The sequence below is a fragment of the Terrapene carolina genome, unplaced genomic scaffold (assembly GCF_002925995.2).
Source record: "Terrapene carolina triunguis isolate 2854851 unplaced genomic scaffold, T_m_triunguis-2.0 Scaffold89, whole genome shotgun sequence".
NCBI lineage: Eukaryota > Metazoa > Chordata > Testudines > Emydidae > Terrapene > Terrapene triunguis.
In genome coordinates this window covers 29,891,471-29,903,415 of record NW_020664440.1, presented here as the reverse complement: position 1 = coordinate 29,903,415, position 11,945 = coordinate 29,891,471, and the positions used below count along the sequence as shown (strand labels likewise).

Here is an 11,945-nt window from a genome sequence, read left to right as displayed (position 1 = left end):
TCTAAGGTTCCCTGCTGGAAGCTGAAGGTAACTGTTGGGTTTTAGGATTTTCAAGCCATGGGCCCCACTTCTCCGGTAGATTTCATCCTCCAGCCCCCAGTTTTCCACCCGGTGAGTAATCTCTGTGACCTGTGCCCAGGGGCAGCCAGCGTGCAATGAAATCAAAGATCAGTTCACTCCTACTTCTGGCCTGTGTTCTTATAGCTGAATCATGCTGTGTTAGGTGGGTGAGAGTCCAGAGGCAAGGTATTGAATTGAAAGAGGAGTGGCTCCAGCCAGGTTTAAAGGGGTGCAGCTGAGAGCAGCATATAGCTCCTGCACTCCCATTGTTCGTATTGTGGTAACAGGTAGGAGCCTTACTCATGGACCATGATCCCACAGTGCTAGGTGCTGTACAAACAGAACAAAAAGGCAGTCCCTGCCCCAGAGAGCTCCCAAGCTAATGTCACCCTCCTCTCTCTTTCCCTCATGGGCCAAGTTGTGTTCTCTTTCCCCAAAAGAGGCAATTTGATCTCTGAACGTCTCAAACCTTGGGGTGCTTGACACAAGGCCCCCTAAAAAGGCTCTGATTGCCCAGAGGGTGGGTGCTTGCCATTTGCTTTAAAACAGGACTTTGTGGGTTTTTTTGTTTTCTCAACGGCTCTCAAGATGGGTGCTATCAAATATCTGACAGCTGACCTCACTTCCTGGCAAGCTGGCTCGAGTCCCTGCTGCAGTAGGGACTGTCTGACTTGATCTTAAGTCTAGGGAAAGCCTGATTTTTTTTTTTTTTATTAAAGGGTTAACCCCCAAGGCCTGCATGTGTGACTAGTTTAGCTGGAATCTCATTTTAAGCTCCTCTGTGCAGCTGTGTGTGTTTGTTTGGGGGGAGGGGACTAATCAGGTTATCACTAAACTTTTCAGCCATCGGGGCTGTTCTCTGTACAAACGTCTTTCTCTTGATCCTTTCTGGACTGATCATGTGAGACTCTGTAAGGTGCAGAAACTTCAGCTGAGACCAGGCAGGCAGTTCTGCTAGTTTCCTTAAATCAAGTCAGTCCTAGCTCAGGAGGTCGGGGTTGTGGTTTCAGTTTTGGCTCTGCTAAATCCAGGCATCTGCTGTACAAAAAGGTGCTGGTTTTTTAGCTCCTGAATCCATTATACCCCCAATTCTCCCCAAAGCTTAGTGGGGTTCATATAAAACATTCTGGCTTTTAATCATCTCTGGTCAACTAGCCAGTCACCAATGGGGAGAAGGGCTGGGGCTTAGGGTCTGTATTATTTTAATACCCTTGTGTGTCTGATCGCACCTCCCCCGCCACACCCCCATGGCTTTTGGTTTGAATAGTTTTTTTGTTTGTTTGTTTTTGTTTTTCCCCCATCTACTTAGCCCAGGAATTTCAGATCACAGTACTGACCACTAGCCATTAAGCTGAAGCAATAACTGGTGTCTGATACCCTGGGAAACCGAGGCACAGAAAGGGGAAGAAGTGAGGGTTTCTTGTGCAAGGTCACACAGTGAATCAGCAGCAGAGTTGGAGATAGAACTTGGGTGTCTTAACTCCGTTGCCCCAGCTAATCTGCTCCTGTTTTAAGGCACCATGAGACCCTATTCCCCTCCCAAAGCTGGGCATAGAACCCAGGAGTCCTGTCTCCCAGCCCCAACTGAGCACAGATGAGAACTCCCCTCCCTGCCTCCAAACTCTCTAAATCCCATTCTCCTCCCAGAGCTGGAGAGAGAACCCAAGAGTCCAGTGTTACCAGTCAGAGCTCCCAGACTCTCCCATTTCCAACACCAATATGAGTCCCTCTCCTCCACCCCATGTCCATTTCAGGTGCTCCCGTACATCACGACGATCTTCGGTGGCTTGACCCATGGGAAGATGGTTCTGGTGCAGGGCGTGGTCCTTGCAGAGGCCGAAAGGTAAAAGGCTATTTCCCTGGGGCTTGGGCTTCTCATCCTACTCAAACCCCTTGATTAATGGCTCCTGCAGTCAGACCAAAAATGCACTAATTCAGTGTCTGCTGAGAGTTAATGTGTTAAACCCTCTGATTTTACAGTGCTCAGGTGAGCTGTAGCTAGAGTTTCCTTTAATCAGGAAGTTTCAGGATCCTTCCAGTCCCTTACAAGGCTGGGTCAGGAATTCTCTTGTCTATGATGCCACTCTATGGGCCTGATTCTTAGCAACACTGAGGCCTTTCTTGCAGCATAAGTAGGTGGAAATGCTCTCCTGTTATATGGAAATCCCTGACTGGTGTAAGGCCAGAGGAACTATGGCATAGTTGGTACAGCACTGGACTGTGACTTGGGAGGCCTGGGTTATACTCCCACCTCAGCCATTGTCAGAGTGCATTGTGCTACAGCTAGTATCTGCTTCACAGGAGCCATCGGGGAGAGGTATGGATTAGAGCAGCCTGGAGGCAGCTCTAACTTACTCCTGGGGACAAAGTCGGCTTAAAGTAGGGCTGGGCTTTTTTCCACTTCGTTGGTGATTTTTGAAAATGACCCGTTTTGAGTCAGTGCTTACTTTGGGATGCTTACTTGGAGCCAAAACAAAATGTTTGGGTTTTGATCTTTTTTTTTTTTTAACATCTTTGAATTTAATAACATTAGAGGCAACTTCAAAACAAACCAACCAACAAAAATCACTGAAAATATAAAAAAAATTAATTTTGATTTTTTCCCCCCAAAATGAACAATTTGGCAAAACCTTCTAGTGTTGCTAAATCTGCATTTCCTCCCCCAAAACCAAAATTTCAACCAAAAATGTTCTCTCAGCTCCAGTTTGAAGCTACCAAGGGATGGGGTGGGGCAATCCCTGGACTCCAGGAGAGTTGGCCTCCAAGCAGGGAGTTATGGGTTCTAGTCCCTCCTTGACCAGGGGCTAGAGGGCTCTGTGCTATTCTCTTCTTCCCAGGGAAGCATGAGTGAGAACTGCTGTGGGATGGCTCCAGGGGCGGCTCCAGGCACCAGCGCACAAAGCGCATGCCTGGGGCAGCAAGCCGCGGGGTGCGGCCTGCCGGTCGCTGCGAGGGCGGCAGTCAGGCTGCCTTCGGCGGCAGGCCTGCAGGAGGTCTGCTGGTCCCGTGGCTTCGGTGGCAATTCGGTGGCGGGTACGCCGAAGGCATGGGACCGGCGGACCTCCCGCAGGCATGCTGCCGAATCCGCGTTACCAGCGGACCTCCCGCAGGTGTGCCGCTGAAAGCCGCCTGACTGCTGTGCTTGGGGCAGCAAAATACATAGAGCTGCCCCTGGGTGGCTCCACTTCACACAAGTGGTTTAAGCATGAAATGGGGTTAATTTTATGAATTTGCTGAGGTACCAGGTAGGTTTTAAAGCTGAAACCTACCAAACTAGATTTACCAACTGGATATGTGTTATAGGCAATGTTAGAAAGGAATTTAATGGAATAAACCCTTTTTATTGAGTCCAGGGAGCATTAGCTAATTAATTCAGTGTTGGGTTCTTTTCAGGTCAACTTTTAACTTGAATAATATTTCTTAAAGCGAGACACTTGGTTATTCTCAACCAATCAACAGTTCAGTTATTCACTCAGAACCACATCAGCATATAATCAATAGTTCATTAATCAAGTGTAGACCACCGGTGTTCTAGGCATGTACTGACCACACAATGTTGTCTCGCAAGCACTTATGATGGACTATGGCTGAGGCTCAGCAGTTACACCAAGGACCAATGAAAATCACCAAGATTTCTTATTATATTTACTTATGTCATCAGTTCTTTAGTACTTAACACACTTATCACCCTTCCAGTATTGCTCCAAGGAGTAAGGAGGCATTTGTCTCTTAAGGGAGCAGGCCCAGCTGTTTGGATGGATTGGTTTAGATTAATATCAAAAGCAATTGCTTAAATTTATAGTTCAAATCTCTTAGGTCAGTTTGCTTGGACTTATGGAGGAGTCCATGCCTATAGCAATAGTTACAGTCTCTAAACTATGGTTACTTGAGCTCTTGCTAAAGAGCGTTGGCTCAGCAAGATAATACCTGTAGGTTAATGCTAAAAACAGAAGAAGAAATACAATCCTTGCAGCGAGATTTCTTTTCTGCTGCTTCTGTTAAACCTCTGAGTATTGGTTTCACTGGGGATTCTGCAGCTTCTTTGTGGGTTCAGTTGACTCTTGTTAGTCCTCTGACCCTGGATGAGGGGGCGTGTCTTTCCCACATGGGGATTCATCAAAACTCTGGGGTCCCACCTGGTGACTTCAATTTTATGTACTCTGATTTCAGGGCTTATTGGAGGGGGCCATCCTCTGATTTCTATTGGTCACTTGCCAAGTGGCTCTTGGCTTTCAGCTTTCTCAGTTTCTCTGCTGCTTCTGTCCATGTCTGGTAGATGGGGCGTGGGCTTACCAGCGGCACAGCAGGGGTAGTAAGGCAGGCTTCCTGCCTGTCCTGGCACCGCAGACCGTGCTGCACCCCGGAAGTGGCCAGCAGCAGGTCCCAGCTCCTAGGCAGAGGCTCACAAGTGGCTCTGCATGGCTCTTGCCTGCAGGCACATCCCTCCCCCCAGCTCCCATTGGCCGGGAACCAGCCAATGGGAGTGCAGAGCTGGTGCTCGGGGAGGGGGCAGTGTGTGGAGCCACCTAGGAGCCGGACCTGCTGCTGGCCGCTTCCGGGGCACAGGGCGGTGTCAGAACAGTAGGGACTAGCCTGCCTTAGCCAGGCAGCACCGCCGACGGGACTTTTAACAGCCCAATCCGTGGTGCTGACCATAGCTGTCGTGACCCAGTGCCTTATATTCCACGACCCAATACTGGGTCATGACCCACAGTTTGAAAACCACTGGTCTAGTGCACAGTCATTTACAAAGGCAACAAAACCCCTTGTCTAAATCTGGTAGATGTGTTCTGTACATTCTTTGAACTCTTATTTCAAATCTTTCAAGGCGTATCATAGGATATGAAACACTACATTAGAGGAACACGACAGATTGTTCACAGATGTAGATCTGATTCATAGGCAAACAGGTCTGATTCATAAGGCAAACAGATCTATAGTTTTGGAGTTGTGGCACATATTCTATATATCAGCATTTCTCAACCCGCGGCCCAATTAGCATACAGCTGCGGCCCAGCTCAGCTGTGTGCTAAAGGCTGCCAGCGTGCCGGGGTCGCCAGGTTCCCAGCTGCCCGGCGTGCAGGGGTCCGGGCTACCTGATGGGGTCCAGGGCTCCTGGCTGGCCCCACGGGAGCAGGGGTCTGGGGCAGCCGCCCAGTCCTGCGAGCTGTGGGGTCTGGGGCAGCCACACGACGGGGAAGGGTCCAGGGCTCCTGGCTGGCCCTGCGAGCTCCGGGGGCCAGGGCCAGGGCAGCCGGCCCACTGCACGTGGCGGGGTCCATCCAGGGCAATAAGTTGAGAACCACTGCTGTAAACTAACGGCATGTCTATGCTATCATGGCGCAGCTATGATGCTGCAGCTGCCATAGTGTAGACGCTTCTTACAGCAACAGAAAGGGTTTTTTTTCCATCGATGCAGCTAATCCACCCCCACACGAGGCGGTAACTGGGCCAATGGAAGGATTCTTCTCTTGACCTATCCATGTCTACTCCAGGGGCTAGGTCAACTTTCCCACAGTGCACAGGGTGTGACACTTGTCTCAGCCCTGAGTGACGTAGCTAGGTCGATCTACGTTTAAGTGTTCAGCAGGCCTATGAGATGAAGTCTTTTCTGTAAATAAATTTTGGGAGTCTTAGATCTGGGAAACTAGCAATAGCTGGAAGGTTCCTTCTCCAGCACCACAGTTCTCCTTCCCTGGGAACTGTGCATTTTAACAGAAGCTTAATTAATGCTCTCCAGATAAGATGTCCCACCTCTTGACTCTCATTGTCTTTAGCTCCGAGAGGGAGCTAAGGTTTGGAGTAGGCATAAGAGCTACTGCCATCAGATAGGTGAAGGGCAGAGAGAAGTTTTCGTCATCCTATTTTCAAGGTGTATTTGTACGTCTGTGCCTCTCACAGCTACCTTAGTTCCCCCAAATTTGAGGTTCAGGCCCCAGGTTTGCAAATATCCTGGACTCCAGCACGGTCAGCCTTGTCATTGCCTAGAGCTGGGGAGAGAACCCAGGAGTCCATATAGTGCCCCCCCACTCTGTGCTCTGTCTCCCAGGTTCCAGGTGGATTTCCAGTGTGGCTGCAGTGTGATGCCCCGGCCAGACATTGCCATCCACTTCAACCCCCGCTTCCGCTCCCGGCCTCATGTAATCTGCAACACCCTGCAGAACGGGCGCTGGCTGGAGGAGACCAAGTTCCCCCACCTCCCTCTCAAGAGGGGAGAGGCCTTCCAGCTGCTCTTCCTCTTTGGGCAGGATGAGGTGCAGGTGAGGAGTGGTGGGTGGAGCCCTAGCTTGTAGCTGGGTGTTGGGGCCTTATTGGAAATCCTGGGAAGTGGGTGCGCACAAGACTGCCCATATCTACAGGCCCTTTCCCCAGCCTTGTGGGATGGGTCTTGGGGTGCTTGGGCGTTCCTGTGGCTACTACATGTGTCCCCACCCATCCCCCAATGGGGGCTAGGGGTTCCCATGGCTACAAGCCCTCCATTCTGGTAGGCTGGGGGGTTCCCATGGCTATGTGGCAGGTCTTCTCCCCCCCTGGCCTTCGGTGTCCTGGTGGTAGCAGCTCCAGGGTGGTACCTGGAGCTGCAGTGGGATGACTGTCACCTAATGGAGATCCAAGCACGGAGCGGCCACAGGCTGTCTCTGACCCCTGTTATCAGCCCCTAGGGGCAGGTGTGCACCCAGTGCCTCCCCCCACCAGGAGTTCAGGTCCCAGGGGCCCTGTCCAACATTGCCCTGCAGCCCCTTAGTGCCAGTGAACGCTGGTGCAAAGGAGGCCACAGGGGAGCTGGGCCGGGGGGAAGGTCCCCTTGGAGTAGCTCTGGTGCGTGCAGGGGTTCCCAAGTGCAGAGCTGGCTCCTCTGCAGCAGCCCTGGCACAGGGGAGGACATGGACAGGACTGCCTTCTGGCTATTCTGTGCCCTGGGGGCATTAAAGGTGGGGCAGCCCCTCAGCCTGCCCATGCTGGCCCTGGCAGCTCCTGAATAGGGGAGAGACACAGGGGTGAGCCTGGCTCTCTGCTGGCTTAGCCCAAGGTCTCACTGGCACGACTCCACGGGGGCTCTCCTGAATTACACTGAGGTGACTGAGAGCAGCATCAACCCAGTAACTTAGGGGTGGGGAAAGAAAAGGGGCAAGACCTTCAGCGTGTGTAACTAGATGTAGCTGGTGACTGATTTACCCCTGCTGGTGTCACTGGCCCCTCTGACGCCCTGGTGACCATGGTTACCCCAGCTGGCTGCTGAGATCTTGCCCGTTCAGGAAGCTGAACTCCTCCCCTCTCCCTCTCCCCAGGTGAGTGTGAATGGGCAGCACTTCCTCCAGTACCGCTCCCGCCTGCCCCTGGCCCGAGTGGACACCGTAGGGGTGTTTGGCGACATCATGGTGAAGAGCATGGCCTTCCTGCGCAGCAATGTAATCCCCTCCGCGGGGCAAACCAATAGGGCGATGGGGCACCTGCATCAGGGAGGGGAGTTAGTGGGCAGGGAGGGGGGCACACAACTTCTTTCGGGGCGGGGGGAAGAATGAGCCCCTGGTATAGGGGGAATGAGGGTACACACAGAAGCATGGGGGCAGTTGGGGACACCTTGAGCCCCTGGCATGAGAAAGGGGGTGGGAGTTGCAGGGAGTCCCTGAAAGAGCGGGGGGAAGGGGGAGGGATGGGAGAGTGGCAGCCAGGGAGCTGGGATGGAGGGATGCAAAGAGCTCTGATGTGCACAATGAGCTCAGCCAACAAGCGATGAGGTGTGAGACCCCCGATTTACACCAGCTGGGGGTCTGGCCTCAGGGACGCCAATGGAGTGATCCCCGATTTACACCAGCTGCGGATCAGGGCCCCAGTCCTTAACACACTCTCTCTTTCTCCTGCATGGGCAGCCCTTTGACGCCAGCCGAACTGAGTACCCTGTTGCTCATGTGAGTCCCGCTGAACGTCTCAGCACCAACCCAATGGGCCGGCGGGTGTTCCCTTGTAGTGCTCCCTCCATCATCAGCACCAGCTCAAGCCTCCCTCCTATGAGACAACCGTGGTCTGTTTGCAGGGGCAGCTGACTGAGGTTTTCCAAAGCCCCTGGGGACGTTAAGGGGGTGCCTGGCCATAGACACTCCCAACAGGGTCTGATTGTTGAGGCAGCGCTGGTCGCTTTGAAAATCAGGTGCCTGGAGTTGAGCAGCAACCCCTGAAATATGAAGCACCCCAAATCGCCAGCCCTTCTGGGAACTCTTGGTCTTAAATTTAGGCGTCTGTTCCTGATAAATCCCAGCACGTGCCCCATTGTGGATAGCTCAGCAGAGGACTATCCATCCCCTGGTGTGTCGGCTGAGTAGGGAAGCCAGCTTAGGGGTCCTTAAGCCAGTCCTTCCTGATCACAGCACATCTGGGCTTGTCTCTGCTTCCATGACCCCCATGGGGCTCTGCAGGGGGGCAGAATAGCCAGAGCATTGGCCTGCCCCAGCCGCACCCCCAATCTATACTGCTGGCCAGCCCCATACACCCTGGCAAAGCCAATTCTAGGGTGGGGGGACTTGGTGTCTTCCCTTATTCATATTGTGGTAGCACATAGGAGCCCCTGTCACAGACCAGGACCCCATTGTGCTAGGTGCTGTACAAACACATGGCAAAAACCCAGTCCCTGCCTCAAAGAGCTCCCAATCTGTGGTCCTTTTGCATCTCCTAGCTGACAGATCAGGGGAGGAGAGGGTGTTAGCGTAGAGGGAATGACATACCGTCCTGAGTCCTGTAGCAACCCATCTAGGGATCTGTGCCGTGCCTGGTGCCATTCTCTGAATGCAACTGATGCCGGAGCCTCCAATCTGGCCCAATGTCTTCAGCCTCTAATAATGCATCGCTGCAGCAGTGCAACAGTCTGTCTGACACTGAATTGTCCATGCAGCCCCATGCAGGTGGTTCTGAGCTACAGACCGTTCCGGGGGAGGGGGGCATGGGGGTGTGTGCTGGTCTCTTCACCCCTCGCCGTGTGCACAGCTAGCAGAGGACTGTGTGCACATGCAACAGGCATGTCCTCACGCAAGTGCAACTCTGTCATTTTAACTTTTTCTCCTCTCCTTCCTCCCTTTAGCCAATGCAGCTAAACAGCTCCAAGCTGGTGAGTGAAGCCTGCCTCTGTGATCTCTAACGGGCAGGTTCCTGCACCTGTGAGGCAGCTGGGTTTGATCTGACGGGGTGGTTGAAATTTGAGGGCAAGTTGCAGCTGCTAGCAAAAGTTCTGTGCAGAGGGATGGGGCTGCAGGGGGACTTCTGCACAGGATGCCAGTACTGCTGTGCTTTAACCATGGAGGGTTGTATTGTGGGGGCCTGCTGGATTGGTCCCAGTGATAATTTGGGGTACCCCAGGCCTGATCCCAGACCTCTTCTTCCCCCCCCCCCCCCCCCCCCCCCCCGCCATGGCTTCTTACGTAGGATCCCACTGGGGCTTGTACTCCTCCCTCCTGTGGCTTAAAGGCTAATAATGGCAGCTGGATTTTTCCTTCCGCAGGCTGTGCCATACTGCCACCCGCTCCCCCGTGGACTTGCATCAAGAGACACCATTACAGTGAGAGGACTGGTTTGCCCAGTGCCAGAGGGGTAAGTATCTGTCCAAACCTCACTTCCCCCTTGACCAGCATCTAACCTCCAGCTCCATATCTGCTGCACTCGGTGTGACTCATCAGGGACCATTCTGATCAGCCAGTCTGACCTCTGGCTTGTGCTGTGCAGAGAGATCCGCCCAGGGATTCCTCAGGGAGCTCTGGAAACTGTGCTGAGGCAGAAGCGTAAATTGCTGTCCTGGGCAGGCCTGGAACCCATGACAATCTTGCTGAAGCAAAGGGGAATCCTGGTGAGTGGCACCAGTGAAAAGATCTTTGGCTGCAACTCTTAGAGGAAAGTACATGTGGTCATGCACCATGTTGCATAAATACATGCTCTCCCCAGCAGGGGGCAGCTGTGACACACCCACACCCCTCTCCCTCTTCCAGTGGCGGCACCACCACCTACCATGTTTCTGAGCTAAACCTACCCTGCAGATTCAGCCTCAGCCTGAGGGAAGACCCGTCCCATGTGCCCCTAAGACTCAGCACCTGCTTCAGAACCAGAGCCCTGATGTGGAGCTCCTTCCCAGATGAGGCCCTGAGCCATGCAGAGAAAGTGGCAGCCTGCTTCCCCTTTCATCCCCAGCGCTTCTTTGAGGTAACGCTCTATTGGCACAGAAGAAGCAGGGTCTGTCTCTTGCAAGGGTAGCAGATGGGGCTCAGGCTGACTAATAACATGTGTAGCTTGGAATGAGGCAGTGCAGGGTTCATTACTGCCTGCTGCCACTGGGGGTGCTCTGGCTATGGCTGTAATACTGCCTGGAGGATCTCCTGCGGGTCCAGCCACTGGAGATCCAGCACCCCCTGTTTGTCACCTGGGGCTGCATGTAGCCCAGGGAGGAGGAACAGAGTACAGGGCTTCTGCACATGTTCCCTGCAGCCCCATCACCTGCGCTGGGGTAGCTGCCGTCAGCGTGCCCTGTCGGCTCATCAGTAGGACTGAAAGCCCCCTCTTCCCAGGCCCACTGCCCCTGAAAAATTTCAAGCAGGGTGGGTTGAACCTGGAGCCCAGAGCATCAGTTCCTTACATCCCTTGGGCTACCTCAGTCCTTCAAGGAACTATGCTGTCTGCCTGTGATCAGAATCCTCCCTCCATCTTCCCCCCCACCCATGTTATAGTTCCCTGGCTCTTGTCCTCCCACCCTACAGGTGGCTGCAGCTCTGCAGAGCTATATGAAGGGGGGGGAGGTGAGTGGCGTGCCACTCCAGAGGTGGCTGCATCTCAGCAAGCCAACTGGGGAGAGGGTGGGGGGTTGTAACTGCTACAGAAATACAGGCTAACATCCTCAGCTGGGTAGTCCTGTTTCCATTGACTCCAAGGGAGTGATGCTCATTAACACCAGCTGGGGATCTGGCCCATACCTGCCATCACATTCTCTGCCAATCCTCTTCTAGTTGCTGCTTGTTTGTGAGGAGGGGAGTTTCAAACTGGCACTCAACGGGATCCCCCTAGGACAGTATGACACGCCTTGGCTCTCCTGGGACCGGATCACAGAGCTGTGGATAGAGGGTGACGTCACACTCTACAGTGTCCTCTCCTGACCCCTTCACTGCCAGGAGTCTTGTGGGCTCTGCTCAGACTGCATGGACTGGACTGGGCCCTGTGTGTTTGAAGGAACTATTGCATGGGGTGGTGTGGCTGCCCCAGTGAGATAATCCAGTCTTCCTTCTGACTGATTCTCCACTTACCTGAACCCCCATGGACTGGGCTGGCTAGAAGATTACAGTGAATGCTAAGGAATGGGCCTTTCCTTGCACAGGGTGGCAGAAGCAGGTAAGCATGGGGCGGTCCTAGAGGCATCCTCCAGTGCCCTCCTGAGTGGCACAAAATGGTGACGGGACTCTTCCTTGCATGGAGTGACAGGTTCCAGCACTGGGCATGCACCCAGTGGTTCTAGTGGGACCATCTGGTTCTCTCCAACTGCCATATGGCTTGCTCTAAAGGGCAATGTCCCTGGACACCAGCTCTCCCTTGACATGTATATTTTCTCTCCATCAAGGTTAGTTTGTTTGCTATTTTAATTGTAATAAAGTCCCTTTTCTGCAATGCCCTGACTCTGCTGAGCCACCGGGGGACGGGGGAGAGCAGAGTGCTGGGGGTGGGGTGAGGAGCTGTCCCACGTGAAAAGTTAAACACCTTGGTGCCTTGAGCCTCTTGGCCTCTGATTCCCAGTTCCTGTGCTTGTAGCTTTAAGACATGTTTGTCCTTTTCCCACCTGTACTGTGGGGCCTGGTGGCTCCCTGTGGCTCTATGGGCCTTGAGGCAAGCAGAGACCAGCCATAGTGAAGGGCATACTGGCC

The 11,945-nt window shown here is 53.3% G+C and overlaps 1 protein-coding gene across 3 annotated transcripts; it reads left to right on the top strand.

Annotated features, from left to right (window-relative positions):
* LGALS12 (galectin 12) lies at positions 1 to 11,674 on the top strand. 3 transcript variants are annotated; one of them, XM_024213587.3, is made up of 9 exons: positions 1 to 27; positions 1,815 to 1,903; positions 6,110 to 6,320; positions 7,350 to 7,469; positions 7,932 to 7,970; positions 9,134 to 9,160; positions 9,551 to 9,639; positions 10,080 to 10,242; positions 11,040 to 11,674. In XM_024213587.3, the coding sequence occupies exons 2-9, from the start codon at positions 1,863 to 1,865 to the stop codon at positions 11,184 to 11,186; spliced, it is 837 nt and encodes a 278-aa protein (XP_024069355.1). In that variant the 5' UTR covers positions 1 to 27; positions 1,815 to 1,862; the 3' UTR covers positions 11,187 to 11,674. The 3 variants fall into 3 exon arrangements, with proteins under 3 accessions (XP_024069355.1, XP_024069354.1, XP_024069356.1); XM_024213586.3 differs by having other exon boundaries at positions 27 to 111; XM_024213588.3 differs by lacking the exon at positions 7,350 to 7,469 and having other exon boundaries at positions 27 to 111.
* Positions 11,675 to 11,945: the final 271 nt, after the last annotated feature.

Bases quoted from the DNA above. Each gene is read 5' to 3' on its own strand.
- LGALS12 (XM_024213586.3), top strand. From the start codon at position 58: ATGGGCCCCACTTCTCCGGTAGATTTCATCCTCCAGCCCCCAGTTTTC. The intron at 6,321-7,349 runs GTGAGGAGTGGT...CCCTCTCCCCAG, and splicing joins TTGGGCAGGATGAGGTGCAG to GTGAGTGTGAATGGGCAGCA. The intron at 10,243-11,039 runs GTAACGCTCTAT...ATCCTCTTCTAG, and splicing joins ATCCCCAGCGCTTCTTTGAG to TTGCTGCTTGTTTGTGAGGA.